At 35.0% G+C, this 26,381-nt stretch overlaps 1 protein-coding gene across 4 annotated transcripts in view; it reads right to left on the reverse strand.

Moving 5' to 3' along the window:
- The window catches only part of LOC113658079 (polycystic kidney disease 1 like 1), a 29,631-nt gene extending 12,921 nt beyond the window's left edge, over positions 1–16,710 (reverse strand). Inside the window, exons 1-26 of one of the 4 annotated variants that reach the window (XM_027170263.2) lie at positions 16,326–16,709; positions 15,974–16,148; positions 15,268–15,507; positions 14,474–14,606; positions 14,184–14,387; positions 13,135–13,319; positions 12,330–12,533; positions 10,908–11,062; positions 10,578–10,817; positions 9,286–9,414; positions 9,103–9,168; positions 8,827–8,988; positions 7,245–7,322; positions 6,960–7,102; positions 6,089–6,209; positions 5,690–5,813; positions 5,199–5,391; positions 4,870–4,926; positions 4,608–4,796; positions 3,527–3,769; positions 2,928–3,035; positions 2,425–2,573; positions 2,224–2,324; positions 1,791–1,986; positions 802–885; positions 513–720 (exon numbers count right to left, since the gene is read on the reverse strand). In XM_027170263.2, the coding sequence (XP_027026064.2) occupies positions 513–720; positions 802–885; positions 1,791–1,986; positions 2,224–2,324; positions 2,425–2,573; positions 2,928–3,035; positions 3,527–3,769; positions 4,608–4,796; positions 4,870–4,926; positions 5,199–5,391; positions 5,690–5,813; positions 6,089–6,209; positions 6,960–7,102; positions 7,245–7,322; positions 8,827–8,988; positions 9,103–9,168; positions 9,286–9,414; positions 10,578–10,817; positions 10,908–11,062; positions 12,330–12,533; positions 13,135–13,319; positions 14,184–14,387; positions 14,474–14,606; positions 15,268–15,507; positions 15,974–16,148; positions 16,326–16,341 (3,903 nt within the window). In that variant the 5' untranslated portion in view covers positions 16,342–16,709. Of the gene's footprint in view, positions 1–512; positions 721–801; positions 886–1,790; positions 1,987–2,223; positions 2,325–2,424; positions 2,574–2,927; positions 3,036–3,526; positions 3,770–4,607; positions 4,797–4,869; positions 4,927–5,198; positions 5,392–5,689; positions 5,814–6,088; positions 6,210–6,959; positions 7,103–7,244; positions 7,323–8,826; positions 8,989–9,102; positions 9,169–9,285; positions 9,415–10,577; positions 10,818–10,907; positions 11,063–12,329; positions 12,534–13,134; positions 13,320–14,183; positions 14,388–14,473; positions 14,607–15,267; positions 15,508–15,973; positions 16,149–16,325 lie in introns of all 4 variants that reach the window. The other 3 variants (XM_047808385.1, XM_047808386.1, XM_047808387.1) reach the window with 3 other exon arrangements.
- Between the last annotated feature and the right edge of the window lie 9,671 nt (positions 16,711–26,381).

Here is a 26,381-nt window from a genome sequence, read left to right on the forward strand (position 1 = left end):
CAATATATAGTAAGAACACCTTTGGACTTTTAAAGCAGAGTAATTAAATATGATTTAATATTATTGGCAAAATGCAAATTGACAATATTTAGTGACAACAGAAAGTTTTCACCCAATCACCAAAGAAGCAGAATCGGCATCTGGTTTGGAGGCAAGGTCTACTCTGTCTCCCCTTTTAAGCTCATCAACAAACACAGTGAGCTCAGGTACACAGAAGAGGGTAGATAACACTTGCCCCCTGACCTGTGATGCACAGGAGCAACATTTCAAAAAGTTGATTGGTTTTAAGTGTCTCTGAGTAAGTATAAATTATATCTCCCCGGTTGTTATCAATCATATGATAGGGAAGAGCTGGCTGGTGGACTTGGCTAGAAATGGGCAATTTGGGAGAAATTCAGAGAAGTTGTTTTAGATGTTGAGTTTTAAAGTTGGAAACATTTGGATTGGCCATTATTTTACAAAATGTTGAATATATTCCATTTTCATACAAGTACACAAGATTGGATTTGTACCTTTGCTGTCATTCTGGCTCTTGATCTGAGGCCTGTGTCGATAGTAACAGCATAGAGGAACTCGTCTGAAGGATTGTTGTCTGGCAGAAGGAATGTTCCCAAATCCTTTTCCACCTGAATATCAGCATGATTACAAAACACCAATAGCACAGTGTAGACAGCCACTACAACCACCATTACAATAATCACCATAGGGTTGGCACAGATGCTGAAAAAAAAACACAGTTCAGAATTCAAGAGTAAACAATGAAGGACAGTGAATTAAAAAATGCAAGCACATAAACATTACCTTGTGTACTCAGTGATGTCTGAAACACTGTAAAGGCTTTGGATCATCTGATGTGCAAAAGTGAACGATGATAGCTGGTTGTAACTGAAAGGTTATTAGGACAAAAACATAGTTCATATTTAAAGTAAATTAAAAGGCAGGCAGAATATGAAAAAAAGACAAGAAACTATTTAAAATGTTGATTATAGGGACAGTAATTATAAAAAGTACAGATCACACAGTTGTTGGTTAGAAACCTGCAGAAATAGCAGAATAATCCTTTTTTTAAAAAAGGATTATTTTTCTCCCAAAATGCCACAAGCCTTTCTGTCCACACAAGCTAGCTCTTCGCACAGATGCCATCAACAGAGTGGGTGAAGGCAAGAGTTTGATGCCAGCCAGTACATTTTTTTCATACTGCTGCTATTTCTATGTAATGTAATCCTTCCCACCCAAATAACATTGGCAATTCTGCTCTCCTGGACTCTCCTAGTAGTGGCACAATCAATATTTAATCCTTCAATATCAGAAAATGTTATTCTGTAATCATTATATATTAAAATATTAAAAAGTCAGGTGTATGAAAAATTCAGCATCACACACATACAGCCCAATAAAATCAGTATAAATCGTACACACAAAAAAAAACAAAGAAAAAAGAAACAAACTTTTCTTTGCAATAGTTACATTTTCCTTATTATTGTGCAGCTGCTAACCAGGAAAGTTGAGGATAAACAATGCTTTTACTATTAAGTGTTCATTCCAGTAACTATTAGCTGTGGGGTTCATTCAACAGAGCAGCTAGGTGTTATTATATCATTAAACATACAAGCTGGTCAATTGCTAATATGCAAATATAGACCATATAATTCTGCATTACCAGCAAAGAAACTAGGGTTGACTTTCTATTTTTTGTCATATAATATACAAACGAGTAACTAAATTTGTACAGGAATGTTCTACTAGAGCTAAAAACAAAGCTGATCTGTATAGTAGTATAGGGCCAGTACCTGCAGTTCACTTTGGTTGAGGTGAAGCTTTTGAGCACAGAACATCCATCAGATCTCCAGTCTTTCACACCATCCCAAACTAAGCATTGAGTGGACTCAACTCTCAGTGTGTAGTCCACTTCATGTGCCATGTATTTATTTCTAGATCTTTTATCATAATCAGCATTGAGGAGCATCAGAAATGCGATACCAGTGTCTACAATCCAAATAAAACCAGACCATATCAATGATGTACATATACATATATATACACACCACACACATATATATATATATATATATATATATATATATATATATACATATACATATATATACACATATATATATATGTACACACACACACACACATATATATATATTATATATATATATATAATTGTTTATTTTTTTAATATACATTCTGTACATATGTTCATGAAATTAAAGAAACCTTTTAAAGATGAAGCGGGTAAAAAGATCTGAGCCACTTGTCCTTTCCAGTGATAGACATTACGTACATTGTACAACAAAGGTGTTGGCTTTTGGTGCATTCTGTAACAAAGGAAAAGAAATGTTATGTAAACCTTTCTTAGATGTTAAAACACTAAATAATATTTGTGACAAAATATATGTATAGAGTTGTGTCCTTAACCTGAAGAGCAACAAGATGGGGAAAGGCCGTCTTGGTGGTCTTCTGAACTCCACCCTAATCTCCACTGCCTTTTGCAGAAGTTCAGCTGTGACGTTGAACTGATGAGTGTTTACTTCAGAGCGTGAGAGTGTGAACTCAACCCCTGGGTTCTTCGTGGATGGAAAAACCCGATTTTAGTGATCCACACAAAATTGTAACACAAAATTGACAGTCACACCAATAAAGCACCGGAATAATGTGTCCTAAATCATGTTATAAGGCAGATATTTACAGGAAAGATTTTAGGTTTAAAATCTTTAACAGTTCCATACCTTAGCCTCATTGTGCTGAGAAGCAAATATTGGATATCAAGCATTCCACTATATTTGTGTAAAGGGGAACATTTTGAAATTTCTAAAAGTTTGCATACAAGCTGGAACACGAATTCCAAGAAGTTCTTGAGAACATGTCAGGTTTTTTCAGTGGCAGGGGAATAATAGAAATTAAAAAAGTACATTTCTCACCTCTTGCTTCTCAAACTCAATGATGAGTGGAGTGGACAAGTGTCTCATTTTGATTTCTCTTCTGGAGCTGCAGTTGAAGAGTTTCATTTCAGCAACATGTCCCTTCATCTGGAAAGTAGATCATGCATGATGTCAATTTTAAAGATCAGAGATTACATAATGTTGCACTGACAAAATATCATTTCAAAAAATATTATGCTATTGTAAAAAAAAAATAATAATAATTAAAAACTAAATATTTCAGTCCCCAGTGATAATGTCACTAGTGTATATTCTGCAGCCTTTAGTGCAGTTATAGTTCAAGTGGTCATGGCTTGGGGTTGTTGATCAGAAGGTTGGGGTTCCAGCCCCAGTCCCACCACTGTCAGGCCCTTCAGCAAGGCCCTAAACCCTCCCTGCTCCAAGGATGCCACATCATATTTGCTCCTGCACTCTGATCCCAACCCCTAAAGATGGGATATGTGAATAAAAGCATTCCACTATGCTGTAATGTAACTACCTGTGAAAAACACAACATATAGAAGCACAAACGTAATTCATGCCACCAAAAAAAACCCTTAAATTGCACAGCATTTTCAATGCAAAAATCTGAGTTTTACCTGTAATGGAGTCCTAACCCAGTGATATGGATTCTGCCTATAGGATTGGATTAACGTGATAAAGCAGGATTTTCCATCATAATATCTGCTTGGGTGTTTAATCACTGGCATGTGAGGAATGTAAAATGTTGTCAAATCAACATTTTTTCTTGTGAGTGGCAAATCACAAGTCTGCCAAGCTACCAATTTTAGGAATTTGGTATTCTCACTGAACTGAAACTCTCTGTTGGATAGCAGATACATCTGGAATATAGAGCGGTTTAGACATTAGCACATATAATAAAACAGATGGTATAACTTAAGGTCAAGAGGCCACAAGCAGAATTTGTTAGCTGTATAGGACCTTTGGACTTTAAAGGTGCTATGGATATTGCAAATATTAAATAATGAATCTATGAATATGAAATATTAATTGCATGGTATGTGTGTTGTGACTTTCAATATCATATTAAAAAATTAAATTATAACTACCCCTGAAAAATACAATTGTCCTTTATCTTTGCATGATAAAAGTAAAAGCCAACAAAGCCAAAACGTATCACACGTTTCCACGTGTCATTCATGTTTCCACATGTCATTCATGTGCAGCCTCTACATTATTAGGTGTATCATTAGGTATTTAAAATCAGGAAAACCTGCTCCTAGGAACCACCAAGATTTGATCCAGATTGCAGCTGCAAGATTAAAAAAAAAATCCCCCTCACCACCCCATGGCTGTGGTCACACCATTGGTTTTCTGTTTCTACCAAGTCAGATTTTGAGCACTGATGCTCACCTAGCATCTGCAAAGCATTCTGTTCAAACCTGTAGCCTGGCATCACTTAATTCACTCAATCTCTTGAGATATAATGAAGACATGCAAGGAAGACTCTTCTCTATCATGGCTATCATTGGCTATTCTCTTCACCAAGCAATTAAATGAGTATGAAGTAATTGTTGACATTTGTCAAGATTGTGATCATCTCATTTTTTTGATGGTGACTATACAGCATTTCGATAAGCCATTCAAGATGAAGACATCTCTAAACTGCTGCAAAAGTCAATGTAAGTCATGTGAATGTTCCAGTAACGCCTGACTTACCAACACTGAGTTAGTAGTGATGTGAAGAGCATCAAGTGTCAACTTGGAAGAAGGAATTTGAGCTTCCAGAATATATGAGAGGATGTGTATGACAGCCTTCACCACCCACACATCCAATAAGCTGGACTCACGAAGAGAGGATAGATTTTGAATATATTTTGTCACCAGTACTGCGCTGTCAAACGTCACCTGCGAAGGGGTATCATACATGAAACTTTCTAAACATTGCAATGCATGAGTACGAAAAAAAGATTATACTCACTTGATTGGAAACTTTCATAAGGTCTACAAGAGTTTGAAGGATATCAAAGAGCAGTTCCTGTGAGACACAAAATAATAATTGATTGCGGTACAATTATATTGACTTTCAATTTTATTTATTGTTCCTATTTTTTACACTGAAGCATAAAAACATATATACAATATACAAACATGATTGGTTTTTATTTAGTCATATGCAGAAAATGTACCATACTGAAATTATCTTTAAGAAATCTCTTGAAAATTAGGCAGAAGATTGATTTTTAAGAATTAAATGCTGAACTTGTTTAAAGAAATGTGTGATCCACTTTAAAGCAATCAGAATAATACCTGGTTTGTGGCATCCAGTTGAAAAATTGCTGAAATGAGAGCGGCTCGTGTTTGTGTCTGTAGTTTCACACAAGATTCTGGGTCCAAACTCAGACGGTTCAAAGTAGCAGTCAGGAGAAAGATGTAATTAATAATGTCTTGGGTGTTCTTCACCTGTATTAGGTTGGTTAGATTACGCAAACCATACATAAACCTGGACATAAAAAAATAAGTAATTGTTAGACAAAGAAGATTAAAACATTTTGGAGCTCAGAGGACTTACTGTGTAGTAATTATAGGTATATAATGCAAAAAACTGCTCTTGCATTATAGTACTTCACAGTTTCATCAATTTATTTTTACATATTTATTTTTTCAAGTACAACTGATGAAGCCTCTAGGATGAGAATGCAAATTTCTGTGAAAACCTTTACACACCCAGTCATCTGGACTTACTACTATAACTAGGTGTCCAATATATCTGAATAGACTGATGGCAGAAAAAAACATACAGTTCCTGATCTGGATTGGAGAGAGACGTTGAATCTCTCTTGAAGCTCGGCCAAACTTTGACGTTCACAGGACACGGCTTGGTAGATGCCCCAAATCTGTTCTCAATTTTAATGTAGATGGTGACTATGGGGGACAAAGTTGAGATTTAAAGCACATTATACAGTCATAGCAAACAGAAAATTAGCTTCAACATATTTATTATTGTATATATATAACATTTCGAATGTAGTTTAGAAACTAAATGAACAAGGATAAACTGATAATTATTAACTTTACAGATCATTAAATTAAACACCAAGACCTCAAATGGAAGACAAGATTATAACTCTCAAAGAAGCAGTGCAATTGTATTAGAAAAAAACATTAGTTAATACATTTTTGCATTTATTTAAAACTACCTTTGTAATCATCATATGGATCTCCTGATGGAAGATAAAAATAGTTCTGGTAATCTCTGCCTTGATAGATCACTTTTTTTGTTGACTTTCCCACACTAAAGCTGTATTCATACAAGAGATCCTGTAAAGAGAACAACATATACATCAAATTAGTTTTACATTTAAATGCAAGGTTTTCTTGATATCTGAGGGTAACTGTATTAATGGTCTAAACCTTTCATTATTATGATGGAGTAACATTTTTGTAGAAAAGTATCTGAATATAAAAGGTTACAAAATCACAATAAATTAAATGTTCACATGTATCTTATCTCTTGATATACACAATACAATTTCAATAATATTTATAAGGGACAAATTGTGATGGTATTTTGGGGTGATACCAATATGCAGTGGTTATTACCCACAAAAGTAGTCCAATGAAAGGCAACAAGTGAACCGGCAACAGGGTCACGGGCACCCAAGGCTCATTAATGTGCATGTGGTGGGGAATACTAGCCTGTCTGATCCAATCCCACAAAAGAGCTACTGTAGCACAAATTGCTGAAAAGGTTAATACTGGCTATGATATAAGCGAGTCAGAAAACAGTTAATTGCAGCTTGCTGTGCATGGGGCTGTGTAGCTGCAGATCAGTCAAAGTGCCTATGTTGACCCCTGACCCCTAACCACAACTGAAATGTCTGCACAGTTGGAGGGAACCAGAGAATTCCCTCAGAGTGTCAAAATCTGACACTGCACACAGAGTTACCTGAACTCAAGGTCATACCCTGGAACCCGGACCTGTGAGGCAGCTGCAATGTGCTGCCCAACTCATTGTATTTGAAAATACTTGGACAACAGTAAGTGTTGATGCCTAACAAAAAGACAGACCTTTTTTCCTGAACTGCAGAAGATGCTGAATTGTGTATGGAGCTCAAAACCTAAGCTGGGTTGCACATGGCACACCATTTCCTCGGGAACAGGATGTGTGGAGAAAAACAGCTGGGTCTTTCCCTGCAGAACATGCTCAGAACCTGGCATCAGAAATTAAGAGATTTATTCTCTCAATACTCATATCATACTCTAACAGACTGTAGATTCAGGATTAAAAGTATTGCCAATGAGCTTATTTTTGTGTCTGGCCATTGACAATAGAGTTAGTAGCAACAAACTTACTTGAAGTGACCTCTAGCATGTAAAGACTTTTCGGCTTTAGCATCATGGGTTTAAATGTGATAACAGATGAGGATATATCTGAAATATTCAAATCACATAAAATGATCAGATGTCTCCAGTTTAGCACTGATCTACAATGATGCAATTTCTAAAAAAAAAAATAAAAAAAAAGTATGTCATGTTAAAATCCACCTGAAAAAGTCTATTAATAAAATCTAGTTCTAATCTAATCCTGCCTCCTGAGGTAACCGATAACATGTGGTCTTTGTGGTTATGTGAATTGATTACTCTGTTATTCCCAGAATTGTGCAAAACTATAATTATTGCAAACTAGCCACTATTAAGACTGTATTGTGCACAGTTTTCTAAATAATAACATTTACATTTACAAAATTAAAATAAACGGAGAATATAATTTACAACATAACACAACTACTTCTGCACAGTAGAATTAGGAAAATATATACAGAATGTATATGTATATAAATACAGAAACATTATAACAGATATGAATATGATTATATGAATACAGTATGACTCTGAATAAAGTGCAGTTCTGTACAATTTAGTGCAATATTTGCTGTGCAAAGGTCAAGTTGACGTGGTGGGTATTGTGTTTAGTCCTTGTATTTATCATATCCATTTTTTTCAAGTAAAATACCAAGTATAAGCAGTTCCTAACGTATATATATCTGAACATTTCTATTATCAGTAGCTATGTACATTCAGGTGCCTTTTCAGTTTTACAAATATATACATCATTAAATACTATGGTTTCTGCGAATACTTATACTAATATGCATGTTTTTTGCATATTTTACTGTACACTTATTCATCATGAAATATATGCACCAAGTTATAGCAATACTTGTCTATTACTATTACATTCAGAGTTGCTTCTGTAAATGTTGATTATGTGGGTCCAAATGCTGTTTAAACCTAGACATTCTTATATGTACAAATTGAACTTCCTTAATGAATAACTGCTTGACTCTAATCAATTAAATGTAAAAAAGTTTTTTAGATTCCTTAGACATTATGTTGTAGTGGAATTTACATATGTTGTGCAGGTGTTTTTATCAATAACATGGTTTCTACAAGTATTTTAACATATTAAATAAGAAGGGCTTGTGCTTTTATCATCAGCAATGAATTGTTCATATTCATGTATGTACTTTTTCCATAAGAGATATTTTACCAAACTAATCTACTGAATCTCGGGTCACGGGGAGCCTGTGCCTATCTCAGGCATCATCGGGCATCAATCCAGTATACACCCTGGACGGAGTGCCAAACCATCGCAGGGCACAAACACACTCTCATTCACTCACACAACACTACGGACAATTTTCCCCTTGACCCGAGATAGATCGGATAAGCGGTAGAAAATGAATGAATGAATGAATAATCTACTGAATATTAAATATTCCTGCACATTGTGCTATGTGTTACAGCACAATGCCTCTATTAGGCTCATGAACAAGACCCTTAACCCTCAACTACTCAATGTTTGAATTTGATTCTGCCTGGATATATAAAGTAGATGCCAAATAAATACATATGTGAATGTGTGTAGAATCACCTGTGGATGTGAAGGACTGAAAGATTGCAGGCTCAATGAGTTCTCTGTGAAGATCCAGCAAGGTTTTCTCAAACACTACATTGTCGAGGCTACCAGGACCTACCAGGTTATCACCGTCATATTCGCTTGAATGGGAAATCACCTTGTCTAAATTGTGGGGTCCTAAATTCACAAAACAATAAATAAAAACAAAATATATATGTTATTGATAGTCATACTTTTATATTGCTATCATTATTATTGCTTGTAAATATCAAAATGAAAGTGCATGTCAACCATTTGGCCGGCCTACTGAAACCCCTGAGTCCGCTTCCTCTATTCCGGAATAAAAATCCTCATAGTCTGTAGGAATATGGAACAATTACAGTCATTTCATGTTGATGATGTAATAAGAAGTGATGACTGAAGCAGTACAAATTATCTGTATACATTTTCTATAACACCCTGCTCTTTTCTCACCTAGATATCCATGCTCATTGGGATATTCAGCTACAAAATCCTTCTCGCTCGTGTTTTTGTCTTCTTTCATATGAGCAGGATTAAACAGAGTAAAATCCATCTCACTGACTTCACCTGATCCCATTTCAGCTGTAGGGACAGGAAAATGATTTAGTGATCATAAGAAACCAAACTGAGAGGCTGCACGAATATCACTGTTTTTAGTCAGATCTTTCAATTCTTTAAGTAAGATTAATGTGTAAGGAATATAACAGCCATAATTCAATAATACAAAGTGGGGAATAAGATGCAGGAATGTGTGTATCATAAGATTAAATTGTACTGGTGTTCTACATTGAAATAAATGTCTACTTTTGGTTTAATCTGTTTAAATTATAAATATTATATAACAATTTCAAACTCATCCTTTATTTTTTGTAATTTGATATCCATGTATATTTCAACAAACACACACACACACACACACACACACACACACACACACACACACACACACACACACACACACACACACACACACATATCTCTTATACACTTATTGGTACTTTGATTGTCCCTCTGGAAGAAACTTTTAAAGGAATCTTTGTCTATCCAATAACTCTTTAAAGGACTATTCTTTATAGTAAAATGATACTGAAGCAACCTGGAAGCAACACTGGAGGACAAAACAGGCTGTGGTGAATAGTGATTAATAAATCAATAAATCCACATGCATTACTTTCAAACAGTTGAGTCTACCAAACATATCAGCTTCATCTAGAAATAAATATGCATTTTATTCCATATGTCAGCTTCTATAATTCTTCTATAATTCTTCTATGGCCTGAGATTTTCCTTGTACATGAAAAAAACAAATGACCTTTTGTTACATCCACTAAAAAACAAGTTCACTCTTACGCCACCAGAGGGCATAATTCTCCAAATTGTAAATCAGTGGTAACTGGGATGATCCTTGCCTGAATTGTTTCTCTGACTAAATTCTGTTTACTCACAATAAGTTTTGAATTGTGGACTTTCTTGTTACTAAACCTGGACTATCCCAACGTCGGTGAGTGCTGCTGTATTCAAGCAGTGTTTATACTTCATGTTATTTCATATAGCAATATGTTATGTATTATGGAAGTATGTCATTTTGATGTTTGTTTGTTTTTTTTTTCATTCATATTCATTCCTTATGACATCTGTGAATTAAATATTGATGGGTATTTATGATTGAAGATGGCTACAAAGAGACTAATTTAACCATACAGAACTTTAGGATAAGATCTGAGTTTAACTGTATAGTTTCATACCTGATGCACTGTCTGTCTCAGACAGCAGGACAGAAAGGGATGGATTCGTCTGCTCCTCTGATCTCCCCTGTCTGGGCCAACTGACAAAACTGTCATGTGTGATCTTAATGTTGCCCCTGCTGGATGTTTTGTGGTGATTTAGGATGGATAGAGGAACAGATGTAGCAGGCTGTTGAAGGAAATTTTCGTGCTCCACCAGTTTAGAAGGTAAGCTTATGTCCAAACTGCTGCAGAAAGGCACTGGAGGATAGGAAACATTAAAAAACATAAGTGCCATACAGTTACATTAATGTTCAGAAGGTTTCTAATGTTCTTACCATCTATTCTTACCATCTGGTATGCTTTTGCTAGATGCATTTACTAAATAGAGCTTCCAGGAGTAGGTGATATTAATAGGACAATGTTTACACGCAGCTGTGACAGAGAACCTCTCGTTCCAATTGACAGAATTCCCTCTGCCCTCTTTGCAAGATACATGAATGATGCTGTAGAAAAAATTAGAAGTCTTTTAGAAGTTTTTCTCTTAATCTTTATTACCAATAAATCTAACATGCATAGTATATAGTGCTTAGATGATCAGAAGATGCATCTTTGTGGATTTAGAGAAAGTGTATGACAGGGTGCCAAGAGAGGAGCTATGGTACTGTATGAGGATGTCAGGAGTGGCAGAGAAGTACATCAGAGTAGTGCAGGATATGTATGAGATGATTATGACAGCAGTAGGATGTGCTGTAGGTCAGAGTTCAAGGCGGAGGTCTGCTCTGGAAATAAGAGGAATGAAAGTCAGTCGTAGAAAGACAGAATACATGTGTATGAATGAAGGGAAGGGAAGTAGAACAATGAAAGTTTAAGTATTTGGGGTCAACTGTCCAGTGTGATGATGAGAGTGGAAAAGAGGTGAAGAGGCAAGACGGGTTGGAGTGTGTGGAGAAAAGTGAGTACAAGGTGTACAAGACAGTAGTGAGAGCAGCTCTGCTGTATGGGTTAGAGACTGTAGCAGTGAAGAAAAGACATGAGGCATAGATGGAGGTAGCAGAGATGAGGATGTTGAGGTTCTCTTTAGGAGTGACGAGAATGGACAGGATTAGGAACGAGCACATCAGAGGGACAGTTTAGGTTGGTTGTTTTGGGGACAAGGTCAGAGAGGCTAGATTAAGATGGTTTGGACATGTACAGTACAGAGGAGTGAGATGGCTATATTGATAGAAGGATGTTGGAGATGGAGCTGCCAGGTAAGAGGTCCAGAGGAACGACAAAGAGGAGATATATGGATGTGTTAAATGAGGACATGAATGTAATTGGTGCTAGAAAAGAGGATGCAGAGGATAGAGTTAGATGGAAACTGATGATTCACTGTGGCGCCCCTTACCGGTTAAAGCCAAAAGTTGAAGAAGAAGATAGTATGTAGTGCTTTCTTCTCAACAGGTTAGATTTGTTTATGAATTGTTTAATTTTTATTGATTTCTATACTGAATTATGTAAATGACATTATATAATGTCACTTACCTGAAATATTCACCACATTGTCTGGACTTAATGCCATGTCATTCACTTTGTTTACTCTGTGTTAAATGATATTTCTCTATTCTGTCCAGAGATGCATGTAGCCTTTTAAGTGGTTGCAATCTATCATTCAAAACTATTTATTTATCGTTTGAAGCAAATAGCACTATTTATAGCACCGTGCAATATTAATTGAAATGAACAAAGATTGTGTAGTAACTGTGCATGTGTAATGCTGTGCATGTGCACCTGGTTGGTTTGGATCTCACAGTGATGAACATCTCGGAAGAAGAGGACCGATTGCCACTTTGTACAGTAAGTGTGAACTTGAACAGATCACAGTTAGAATTTAGTGATGTTGCAGGAAACATTAGCAATGCAGAGGAAGTCTGAACATGTGCAGAGAAACAAGAGGTCTCAGCTGTGTTTACTGGCCTGCATTTCCACCTATAACTTTAAGGAAAATATCACAATAAATGCTAGTTGATAAAAGTCAATGTTCAATGTATTCATATTTTTAGCAGAATTGAATATAAAAGCATGTACTTTTAAAAATGTATTAAAAAAAGAGTAATGTCATTTTTGGCTTATAATTATGATTAATAATGTACTATTTGCTTAATTAATTTAGTAATTAATTATGACAATTAAATATACAATATCTATCAGTAGACACTTTTGTAGCATCTTTATTTTTAAGAGATTTAAGAGTACCAGTTTTAATCAGTGATAAATGTAGTACCCATTTTCATCAATTCATTGCATGTCAAAAAATGTGTTGTTCATGCTAATTTTTGTTTACATGACTATTTTTTAACCCCACAAAAGTGTCTATGGCAGGGCATGGTACATAAAACACATCATCTATCATTAATTGGAGTTTTGGTGAGCAGCAAATACATTTCATTGGATGTCAATAGATTATGCATGCACTATTTATTTTAAAGCTATTTATTTTAAACCTACATGGCACAATACTTAAATATCAGATAATTAGATCTAGTTACTAGTTACACACATACAGACATTCCCGTTCACATTCATATGTGGTTACCTCATAACGTTTTCAGGAAAATCTGGGTCATATGACCTATATCCATCCACAGTGATGTTTGAGTTGCTGTTGTGACGGTTGATAAACACATTTGTTCCTCCACTTATGATGCTCACAGGTGTGCTCGGCATCACCTCGAGCAAAACAGCGTAGGTACTATAAACTATGCTGCCTACAATCTGAACCTGTGCAATGACAAAATTGCTGATTAAAATTTAATCTGACTCAATGCTACAACATTTAAATTACACACTTATAACATTTAATTATGATTAGCTGTGGAAGAACCTGTTTCATTCTCAATATCGTACAACACTGTAGCATTTTGATGAACATTATTACAGAACACCCAAAGGCCATATTTGCAAAAATGTGACTGTGTGACCCTCAAACTGACTCAGAGCCCAAAGAGGAAACATCTGTCTAGCAACATCAGGAAATTGTTACCCGATGTAGCTTGCTGCTACTGCACAACTGTACCATATTGTAATGTAGGTATTGATGGCACACAACTAGCAAATTAGGTGACTGCTAGTAAACTAGATTGCATTTATCGCAGGTTGACCCATGTGACCATGAGTACAACTATATTTTTAGTCATTTATATACCAGATGGTAGATTTTAAAAAATGTATTTGTTTATTAGCTGGATTTGCTCAAAGGATATTATTATTATTTGCAGCTAGTTAGTTAGTCAGATTAGCATATACTGTATGATCCTTGGTTCCCACAGTACTGTGCTCACATGGCATAGTGTAGTTTCAAGCTTCTGAACATATTTTCTAAGATAAAAAATTGAGCTCATAAGGACATTTGTATACCGAAGGAATAAAAATTACTTTATTGCTTATGTAACCATGTCAAAAACTCATTCGGGTCATTTTCTCTGCTTTAAAAATGATTGCAATAATTATTTAAAATATATTGCTCTACATTTCAAAGTAATGCAATTAATATCAGTAAAGCATAACATTGCAGTTAGAATGGAGCTCATAGAACTGTATTTCATGTCAATGAAAACATTTTACAGACAGGATTGTTAACTTTACCTTAGCTGCTACTTTATATGTGCCGTAATGAAGGAAGTACTCCGGAAGCTTCAGATGTTGTTGGTTTGTTTTAATGCCTGTGGTAGAGAGCTGCAGTCTGGTTGGTCCATAGAGAGTCCAGCTGTAGTGGAGGCCTTTGGAGACATTGCACTGGATCTGCTCTTCAAATGTCACACCAAGCCACACAGGCTGGTAACGCAATACCTAATGCATAAAATAAGGCATATGCAAAAGTCAGGATCCTCATGAAATCAAATTTACATCTGTAGTTGCTTTGATGTTTTTCTGACCTGGATCTTGCTGGGTCCCATGTTCTTCACAGGTGGAGGTTGGCATGGCTCAACAACGACAAACACATGTCCTTTTAAAGAGGCAGAGCTCACTAGGTTGGTGACGATCACTTCTACTATGAACTCTCCTGTACTGTGTGATGAAATGTTTTATAGCATTACACAATATTGTCAATTATAATCAGAGCTATATAAAGAGGCTTCGCTCTTCCTTTCTTTCAAGGAAAGTTATGAAAGCATAAGGGTCAGTTTTTAACAAAACAACAAAATTTTAACATCTTAACAAATGGCACAAATGGCATAAAGTGGATTATTATTATTATTATTATTATTATTTATTTATTTATTTATTTATTTATTTATTTATTTTATTTCTTATTTATTTTTTATTTTTTTATTTAAATAAGACCTTCTGCAATAATGATAGCTAAAATTATGCAGAATGACATGATTTTCTACATGTCTTTCTAGCCCAGAATGTACATTCCAAAAAGTATCAAATAAAATATCAAAATATATAAAATATCAAAACAAATCTGCAAGAATAAATAGAAGTATAGTATAGACTAAATATAGGGGCAAAGGACAGAACTATGGCTTTTCTGTTATTTGAAAACAAGCTCTGTATTTGTTATTAATTGTAATAATTATAGTGTTTTAAATCACAAATTAGTGCATTTCTACTCAGTTCATCCACTTGTGTGATATCCCTATTATACTTTCGAGTGAATATGACACAGTGTGACACACTATTCAGAAAACTATTCCTTCTAAATCAGATCGTGTTGTGTTACCTTTTAAACACATGATGCTCACTGTCCTTTCCAATTCTTCTTGATCCATCTCCAAAATCCCAGAGATAAGTGACGTCTGTTCCAGCGTCGATTCGGCAGCTGAAAGGCACTGATTTGTTCAGCAGCACTGAGCGAGTGTACAGCAGTCTGTTAAGATGCACAGCTCTTTGAATCACTACAGTATGAACTTCTGAGCTAACAGAGCCTTGGCTGCTGGAGACGCTGACTGTAACGTTGTACCTGCAAACCAAAAAAACAACTCATCACTTAGAGCCTCATTTATAGCAATGCTCAGGTCCAAATTTGAGCCATATTTTTTGAAAAAAACTATTAAACAATTCAAATTCAAATACAAATTTCACATTATATATTCACATTCACATATATTTACATTTATGGAATTTGGCAGACGTCCTTATCCACAGCGTGTACAAAAGTGTTTTAAGTCTTGATGAATCCATATAGGGTTTTTTAATATACACACAAAATAAAGTGCTAGTTTAAGTGTTTCAGGAAAAGGTAGGTTTTCATCTGTTGTTTGAAGATAACCAGTTAATATCTAAAAAAAAAATGTAATTGTGTCCAATTACATGTCCATCATTTGCACTGGAATTTACAGACTAATGTTAGTAACAGCATGCCTTGATTCAAAAGACCAACAAATTCAAGTCTACCATGTTGTTTAAAAACAAGTGTACCTGTATACCTGTCTGGATGTAGGTATTTCTTAACAAATGTCCTAGATGACATTTTAACTGCTGTTTGGTCCCCAAAATGCCACAGAAACCCGAGTGGATCAGGCTCTTCAGTCATAGCCAGGAATGTAATATCTTCTTTTGTAGCATAAGCTTGTTTTTCAGTGTAGATCCAAACAGCTGGAACTAAAAATGGAGATTAGTATTTAAAAAAAAAAAAAAAAAAAAAAAAACAAGGAAAAAACTCTTCACAGAGACTATAATAAAGCTGTTACAGTCTATAAGTATACATGTTATACATTAAACCTAATAGTTAATATACTGATAAATATATTTATGATGTTTCTGGAACTAGACCCTTACCCTGCATACCAATCATCTACTGTCCTCCTAAACAGTATCTGAGATCAGTATAAGTGTGTCTCAAATCATAATAGGATTATATACCTAATGCTCTACTATTTCTGGTAGATTTTTGAAATGTGTTTCCATGATAATTCTGTAAGACTTTTGATCACAATATACTCATACTGAACATACTTTCAGCATTTGTTTTTTACTGCATTTATTCATTTCTATATACTGTAATGATTCATGATACTACTATCTGGTATCACCCAGAGGAGGATGGTTTCCCTTTGAGTCCAGTTCTCTCAAGGTTTCTTTCTCATATGGTTTCTTGAAGTTTTTCCTTGGCACTTTTTACTCTGGTTTTCTAATTAGTGTAATGAGTCTGTCTGTGTTTTCCTTGTTTCTGTCTGCTGTCATTCCCTGCTGTTAATTGTTGGCCCCGCCCACTTATTTGTTACCATGGACACTAATTGTACTCGATTAGTCCAGGTGTGTTGTCTTTCCTCCAGGTGTGTTGTCTTTGTCTCTGATTGTCTCTGCTTTGTCATTGGTTCCTGTCACCTATATATTCTCTGTTTGTTCATTCCCTGGTGCTAGTTGTTTCATGGTTCCTGTTTCCTGTCAGCTCTGTGGTCGGTCTTGTTCTGCCTGCCTGTGTACCTGTTTTCTTGTTTTTGGTCATTAAATTTCTTTACTGCAGTTGGATCCTCATTCGCCTTTGCCTTGCTGTGACAATTAGGGAGTCTTAAAGATTTCTGTGAAGCTCAACCCATTGTCATAATTACTATACAAATTAAATTCAATTTAAGAAAAATATATTGTAAATGAATCCAAAAGTGAAGAAATATTAATAAAGGTAATTTTCTATTGACTGGTCTGTGTAGCTTATGACACGCTGTGTTTGGTTGTGGGAAATGTGCAATGTAAGGAAGTTACTTACAAGTCAAACTGCTGTTTCTCTTACTGTGCATTTCTTTAACAGTTTGATGAACACATGGAAGTGCTTTTTGATCAAGTTGAGAAGGTATGAACTCCTCTCTCTTAGTCCAGGATGTACATGCTCTATAAAATAAATGAAAGTAGTAGTGTTCAGGTTATTTATATCATGTAGTAAACTTATGTGCAACGGTGTGTAAATCAGAACAGGTTACTCATATTCTTGTTGTTAATGATATTTATGGAGTCTGAAACTTCACAATCTGCTTTTGTGTTTTGGGAGAATTTGTTCTTCAGACAAAATGATCAAAGAAATGGATGTTAAATGAAGAGCAGTGAACCTGAATCTTTTCATTTTATAGCTCCAGGAAAACTAACATAAAACATATGTGGCTAATCCACAGCATAAGGACAAAAGCTAGTGGATTTTTTCTTTATTTAAAAATAAAAATAAAAAGCATTTTTGATTTTACATACATTGATTCCCCAATGCATATGTAAACTTATTAATTATTAATGCCTTTTTTATTATTATTATAGTTTTTATAATCTTGTGATTTCTTACAGGTTACACATTTCTCACATTCTGCTGCTATACCAGTTGGTTGCACATTCTAAGCTTCCCCACACGAAATATTTACATTTATTTTATACCATATCTTATCTCTGTAATTCAGATTATATTACTGTGCTCATTTGAACATAGCATTGTTTCTATGGTAACAGGAGCTTAGTTCAAATCTAATAATAAATTGATTTAAAAATGTGCTGTTATTTAGAATATACATACATTTCTTTGCTATATTGAAGATTTATTTAAAGAGATGTTTATTTAAGATTTTTTCCACAACAGATTTTTTTCCACAACAGGGAAGTCTATAGGACAGAGGATTCTAACAAGCCACATTTTCTATTTAACTTCAAGAGTAAGAACATGGTGAGGGGTTGTAGAGGGAACGTCTGTGTGTAGCTACTCTGATGTAACGGATGACAAGAACTTATTTGACCTGTGGTGTAAGAGGAATACAACTCTGTACCTCACAAGCCACTGAGATTTATTCTATTTCTTACATGTTTCTATATATTTTTTGCAGCTAGTATAATATTTTCTTGGGAAGAATAAGCAACAGTAGATCATTGTAGATTGTTACGAATGCAAACACTGGCCTTGATGCCATTAAAGGACACTTCAACAAAAGATATTGGATATTGCTTTATATTGCTTTATTAAAAATTATATAAATCTATAATGATAATAATAATAAAAATAATAATACTCGAAAGTACTTTTAAAAATAAAGATGGCACGGCTAAATGCGACAGAGCTCTCACCTCTCATGCAGAAGAACTTTGCCTAAGGCAGAATCAGCGTGTGCAAAGAAGATGACCAATGGAGAAAAGATGCAAACAAACTCTGATTACAGCAGACCAAAAACACATGGAAAAGCTAACAAATGTAATAAAGTAAAGGGATTTATGAACATCATACAAACATGAAGCAAAAGCATGCAATTCTGCACATACCATCCTGTGAGCCTCCCTCTGCATATTTGAGTAGAAAGAAAGTAGCAGCACTGAGAAACACAGAGTATTGAATTGATAAAGACATCTTATACACTCTCAATTTCAAGAGACGTGCAGGATATAAAGCGCTGACACACACTGAAGACTGCTACTGACCCTGCATGTGAGAGGGTTCGAAGAAACCAATGGGTTCGAAGAAAGGTTCCAAGAAATCAATGGGCCGTAAATGCAGCTCGGAAAGACAACATGGTGTGAAGTGCTAAATAATACTGAAAAGCCTTATTAACCTAATCTTGACCATTTATGCATATGTTTTCTGAATGTTTTCTTAATAATTATATATGCTCTGTTTCATATAGAATTTTTGACTGATCCTGATTCAATTGTTTCTATTATATTCTTTATTTTACAAGAAACATATTTATAAACATTTATTCGAGATTTTTCACCTAAAATAAATATCCAGAAGTAATGTTAAAGGATTTATATATATATATATATATATATATATATATATGTTTTCTGAATGTTTTCTTTTTGATATTATTTCTCGGAGAACGTTAGAATTAAATGTGTGTGTGTGTGTGTGTGTGTGTGTGTGTGTATACACACACACACATTTAAATAAATATTAAAGAAATATTAAAGAAATTAAAGAAATAATGTCAAAAAGATAACATTTTAAATAACCTAATTACTTATTTATTTATTTTTTCTTCTTTTCTTTTCATTTCATATTCATTTTCTTTAACCCTGGTGAAAGCAAGGAAGAAAATATAACATACTCTATTTATTTATGCAAGCATGCATACATTTACGCTAATCTGTAAATCTCAGCATTCTGCAAACCGGGTCTGTCACCTTTAAAGATAGGAGGAAAAACTAGTTAAAACTTAGCTATGCTTTTTTATAAAGCATTTAAATATGTGTCTACATATCAATCTTGTAAGAGGTTTATTTGTATATTTCATTTAGGGTTACTTTAAACAACCAATTCAAATCAATAAAAAACTTGACTACTAGGAATCAAAACCTGATACACTAGTTCATTATTTCTTCTCCTCTTTTCCTCTTTCTCTGTCTCTTTCTGGGAGAACTTGAGGACATGAGAATGAAGTGGTACAGTATGTTTAGGCAGGAAGGTGAAACAGTGGAACAATGTCATGTTTTTGTGACATCCTTCATCCACAGATTGCAAATGCACTTCTTTACAAAGAACAAAGACTGAGATTTTTAACAGAGATCAGAGATCTGTGAAATGGTGTGTGTGTGTGTGTGTGTGTGTGTGTGTGTGTGTGTGTGTGTGTGTGTGTGTGTGTGTGTGTGTGTGTGTGTGTGTGTGCGTGCGTGCATGTGTGTGTTCCTCACACGTATAATTGGTACCTTGGTATTTACACTGTGCTGTGTATTTGTTATACTCACGTTTGACACTGACCAAACCTAATGCAAGTGAAATTAAATGGTTTCCTTTAAAACCAAATCACCCAGCATTAATCACAAATAAGCAACAAGCAAAATAGCAGAGCATGTTATATAACTGTGTGCTGCTGCTGCTGCTGCTGCAAGGATTAATGAATCCTTGTGTGACAGTGACAGTGTAAGAGAATATCGACATTCAAGAGACACAGGCTGTGGAACAAGAGACATAAATACATATACCTGGTAATTAGCTATTTCAAATAGGTTGTTTATTATATTCACATGTTAATTTGCACCTCAGTTAGGACCTGAGTTTGATTTCCAGGCAGCCTCACTAGGGTTATATAAGACAGTGCAATCCTTGTGCCAGTCCAGAGCCCGGGGGCTGAAATGTGTGTATCAGAAAGGTCTGCTGTGGTGACTATATATATATATATATATATATATATATATATATATATATATATATATATATATATATATATATATATATATTGCAGCTATATATATATATATATATATATATATATATATATTGCAGCTATATATATATATATATATATATATATAAATATATATATATATATATTCAGAAACATTATGAAATAAATAAATAAAATAGAACATAGGTAAACCTAGTGAAATCTAGTGAAAATCCTTTTATGGCCCTAGATCCTTTCACATAAACAAGAAAGCTCAGCATTCAGCAATTTGTGCAAATGGGCTCTGTCACCTTTAAAAACAAAAGAAAAAAAATTCACTATTTAAAAAATCCAATTTGTTATGCTGTCCTCTCAAACCATGACAAGCAGCTCAGGGTTCTTCAAAGTAAACTGGCAGCGCAAAACTTAAGAGCACTTTAATTTGTCATGCATTAGGTTTTCTAAGAGTCTTGCTCTCTTTAGGCTAATGTGTAGAGCCTGGTAACTGAGCCTGACTCACCTTGAATGTCTGCTCACTTCAAAGCCAGGCGCACGTCACCCTGCATGGAAGATGGAGGTTTATATGTGAAGCATGACAGAGCACCATTGACCCAGATGACAAGTGCAAAAAAATACACACCAATGAGAAGGAGAGAACCTGTCACATTCCACACTAAGAGCGAGTAGCAGCCATATTATCTGTTATTTCTGGAATGTGCTGGTGGCACTTTATGATGGATTAGAATAGACGTGGACTGTCATTCACTTATTGGAAGATGATTTCTAAATCTTTGAAAGAAAATCAAGATAGACATGCTGAGTTTGGATGCAGTTTCTCTTTGGCTCTACAGCATGTTCTGTTTAAACAAAGTTTTTTGATAAGGAATGGCACATGTGTTTGAGATAATAATAAAGAAAAAAAAATCATATCATATACACTAAAAGGTAATAGTTTGCCAAGCAGATTTACCAGATTTACCTTGCACATTATTAGCTATTTATCACAAACGAACAATACTGAATCTACTGCAAGGACTAAAGAACTAAAAATACTTCTGCGTCACCTTTAACACCTCTGAATGGTATGTTCAGTATGTCCAGGATGGCATCTAGAATCTATTAAAGGAATGCATAAAAACAAAAAAGCTACTTAAATGCAAATAATTAAACTGCCACATCTTTACAGATTACTATATAGCCCACATTTAACCAATTGTTCTTATCTTTTATTATCGGTGTCTTATGGTCACTTAAACAAAAGCTTTACACATGTTGGAATAATAAAAACCAAAGCATTTAATAGACAGTGTAACCTGATGAGCCCAGAAAAATTACTGAACAGTAAGGAAGAAACTAGATGCCATATGTCAAGCAGCTGTTCCATACATTGCTTGTTAAATCTCAATCCTAACAGCAGGGGGCGTCACAAAGAAACTTCTGTGCCTGGAAAAACCGCCTGGATGCTACACAAAACATGTACGACCCATAAAGGTTTTTGTTTGTCCCTTCTAAGGTGAACAGATTTTTATTGTGACAATAAAGTTTTCATTAAAGCACTATTAGTGTGTAGTATATTTCATATCTCAAAAAATTGTACAGTGTTGTTCTCAATGATATAACAACATTGTAAATAGTTTCATTATATTGGCTATTGATATTGATTTGCTGTATAATAACAGCACTGAAGACTACTTTAGTGCTGCTGTTATAGCAAACAATAACTTACTAAAACTAGGTTTATATAAATGTGCATTTTCTCATAAGAACTAGTAAGGTATTAGTAAGTTATTATTTTTTTACAGTAACAACCTACAGACTGTGTGATGTGAGTGTTCTTGTATTGAGACCAGAACTTTTTTGGATGAAGTCTCCATTGTCAGCACTGTCAGGTAAACCTAGAACGTTAAGTTCTTCACTGCCGAAGCTTTTGCAGTTTCTCAGTAACATGACAGGGTGTGTTGGGTTTGTTTATGTGTCCTGTTAAATGTAAGTGCTGGAGAGACTACAACTGTAGCTGCTCTAGTGAAAATGATAACACCATCTAACTTGTTTTGTGGGTGTTCCACAATATTAAACACAACAATAAATAGGGAAAGAAGTATTGTTTGAATGATTTTTTTAGATGCTGGAAAATGAAAGAGCGAGAATGAGAATTAATTTCATATAAGACAGGTTTATAGTTGATTAATGTCCTAGAACAGCATGCCATATCTGGTTTCATTCCTTACTTTTATGCTGCAGTAAAAAAGACTGATGTGATGCAAATAAAGATATTTAAATATGTGTTTGAAATACAGATCAAACAACTAACTGAGCTTGTGCCGTATTGCATTTGAAGGATTCGAACGTTTCTTCGATCAGAGCTTCGATCAGAGCTTCGATCAGAGCTTCGATCAGAGCTTCGATCAGAGCTTCTACTCCTACAGCATGCACCGCCATCCAGGATTACGAAAGAAGAAACCCAGAAAAGATTCTCTGCAGCTTGAAGTGATTTAGGAGGTATGTTGCACGTGTAGCAGATACCTTGGGGGGGTGTTTTATCATTTCCCGAATCAGAGCCGTGACATTCTTGTTTGCATACTTATTTTGGCCCTTAAAAAGTCAGAATCAGGAGGAGAAGAAATTGCAACTGTCAACAATTTATTGGTACTGTATTTCATTATAATCAGTGTTTATTACAGATCACTAAAAGAGAGTGATTTAATAAAGATATGGCATATTTTTTGTGCTGCTTTTTTATGCATGACTGCAACTGTGAACATATCTGCTTGTTAATTGATATTTTACATATTGTATTGAAACAAACAGGTGGAACAGTTGGATGACTGATCACACAAAACAATCCACACCACGCAATCACACAAAAAATGGGCAGAAAATGGCAATAGATAGAGAGAGAGAGAGAGAGAGAGAGAGAGAGAGAGAGAGAGAGAGAGAGAGAGAGAGAGAGAGAGAGAGATCTGTTTCATGTAATTGCGTACTTTTATGGACAATTAAGATAAAGGACTGACAGCTTTTTAAATAAATCCAACACAGAATTATTTTCATTGATCAGAAACAGACCTTGTGGCATCAGTGTTTGCTGGCGTCTTGGGTGTAGTCTGTTTTGGCCTTGCTGAGTAACTGCACAGTCCTGCACAGCTGTTTGAACCACATGGTGTTTAGCTTGGCAATAAGAGGGGTGTGTGTGTGTGTGTGTGTGTGTGTGTGTGTGTGTGTGTGTGTGTGTGTGTGTGTGTGTGTGTGTGTGGTGGGTATGTGGGTGTGTGGGTGTGTGTGTGTGTGTGTGGTGGGTATGTGGGTGTGTGTTGGCAGGTGTGGGTGGGAGGGGGCTAGGCTGATCATATGTTTATATCTTAATTTCCACAAAGACTACATTTGGCTGATATCCATGAGGAAAACTGCAGCTTTTATTTTGTTTTGTTTTTGATTGTTGGGGTTAAGTTTAAGGTTAGGGTTAGGTGTAGTGTAGCATCAATTAGTCAACTGCAAATACTTCAAGGTCCATAAAAGAATAGTAAGACAAGTGTGTATGTGTGTGTGTTTGTGTGTGTGTGTATGTGTGTGTGTGTGTGTGTGTGTGTGTGTGTGTATGTGTGTGCGTGCGTGTTTGTGCGTGTGTGTGTCCAATATTTACTGTCAGAAACATTATAAGCATAATAATCAGTCACTAAAACACTGAATAATCTAACCACAACATGGTGTAACATTACCAAAGAAGCAAAAATTAGTTGCATAAAAAAGAGACCAGCCAAGATTATTATGCTCTTATAGCCATTGTCATGTTCATCTGAAAATTAGAAATTCCAACATTTATAATACAACATGTTACAGTTACTCAGGTGATAGGCGTAAATCTACTGTATATGCACAAAAAATGACATCACTCCAAAAACCTTATGTTAAAATACTTAATAACACTTAGAATATTAGATTTTTTTGATAAATTGAATATTTGTTGCTTTCATTGTTATGAATGTTTTCCCTTAAATCAATATAATATATACAAATATAAGCAAATCACTGAAGTTGTGTCTGTTGGCAAAGACCTAACCAAACATCTTGTTCTGTCACCTTAAATGAAAGAAATAAACTGCTTTGTCAACACTGTTTCAGAGTAGTTTAGAGATAGTATTTAATTTTGGACGAATGTGAAATACTTTTTATTTGGCAGGAATGCATACTAAAATATCAGAAACTAAACCAACAAAAAAGCAATGGTGTATTCCATAATGTTTGTACAGTATCTTGCTAAAACAAAAATAAAATGAAACAAAGACATCAAATTTATACTGATGATATATGATTCAGAATTTTTTCAATTCTAATAGCTGTTATGTTATCATACTAGCTACAAAGGTGGGTCAAGATAATCTTTTTTTTTTTTTTAAGAAAAAAGAGTTAGGACAGACAGACTGAGGCAGCAGTAGTCTCCCTTTCCTGGTGCCTCAGACAGGTCATCGTTGTAGTTGGCAGGCCTTCCAAGAGCCCGAGCAGCCTCATGCTGAATAGTTGGGACGACGTCCAACAGACGAGGCCTCTGAAGGGACATTACACCTAAGCCAGAAACAGAGAGGGAGAGAATAAGAAGAAAAACTGCAGCAGGAAAACACTGGAGAGTAAGACTTAACCTGTTCCCTTTTGGCTTATTCAAATATCAAATTATGATATTCTAAAGCTAATAGTGTTCCAAAAGTGTGTATGAATCTTACACCTCTACAAGCACACTAAGAGGGGCAAACATGAAAATGAATGAGTGGAACAATTATTGTAGCTTATTTTCTTTTAGCTTTCATTGAAATCCCAGCACGATGAATTAGTAAGAGTGGTCCATGGACATGCAGTAACATAGTCTGGTTAATATAATAAATTGCTAGCATTCAGTAATTCCAGATATTTGTCTTGCACTGATGTGTCTGTTAGAAATCTTAAAAATATATAGATTGCCGAACATTCATATAGAATTCATATGAGTGTGAATACCAGCCTAGATTCTAGTAGCAACTGGAGTTTCTTTAAGAACTGCAAAAAGAGTTGAGAAATGAGAAGATGAATGTTTTTACCCAATATGTACAAAAAATTTTGTCTATCATAATGTAATGAGTAAAAAATCTTGCAATGGTAGGACTAGTTAGGACTAAATCAAGGCACATTTGGGGTTTCTTATTTCAATCTAAATCAAATTGGGAACAGCCGTTTTTACCCTCTTATTTTGGCTGATTTTAGTAATACACAACTCAGAGCCAGATTTGGATTGCTAATTAACTTGTTTATTATTTGTCTTTATTTATTGATCATTTCATACATTTTTATTTATTTTTGGTCCTCATTATTCATGCAATAATGTAACCAGCCATTCATATGGTGGCAACAGATTGCATAAAATTAGGTACCGTTCCGTTAAGATAGTGGAAAATGTGATCTCTTGATTTTAACACTAGCATAATGTATTTCTATATTTTTAACTGAAAATGGACAGCTTTAAAATTTTCAGAAAACAACAGCAAAAGACCACATCATTTCCACATCTGGTAGCTGAGGATGCACAGATTCACCAAAACTGGAACACTAACTATAAAAACATAGCATGGTCTGATGAATCTCAATTTCTATTGATTCACACATAGTGTAGGGTCAGAATTTGGTGCCAATAGCATGAATTCATAGCCCCAGCTTGCCTTGTGTCAACAGTCCAGGCTGCTGGAGGTGTTGTAATGGGGTTGGGTTTTCTTGGGACACTTTGGGACTAATAATAATACAAATCAGT

Source organism: Tachysurus fulvidraco, chromosome 25 (genome assembly GCF_022655615.1).
Source record: "Tachysurus fulvidraco isolate hzauxx_2018 chromosome 25, HZAU_PFXX_2.0, whole genome shotgun sequence".
Classification (NCBI taxonomy): Eukaryota; Metazoa; Chordata; class Actinopteri; order Siluriformes; family Bagridae; genus Tachysurus; species Tachysurus fulvidraco.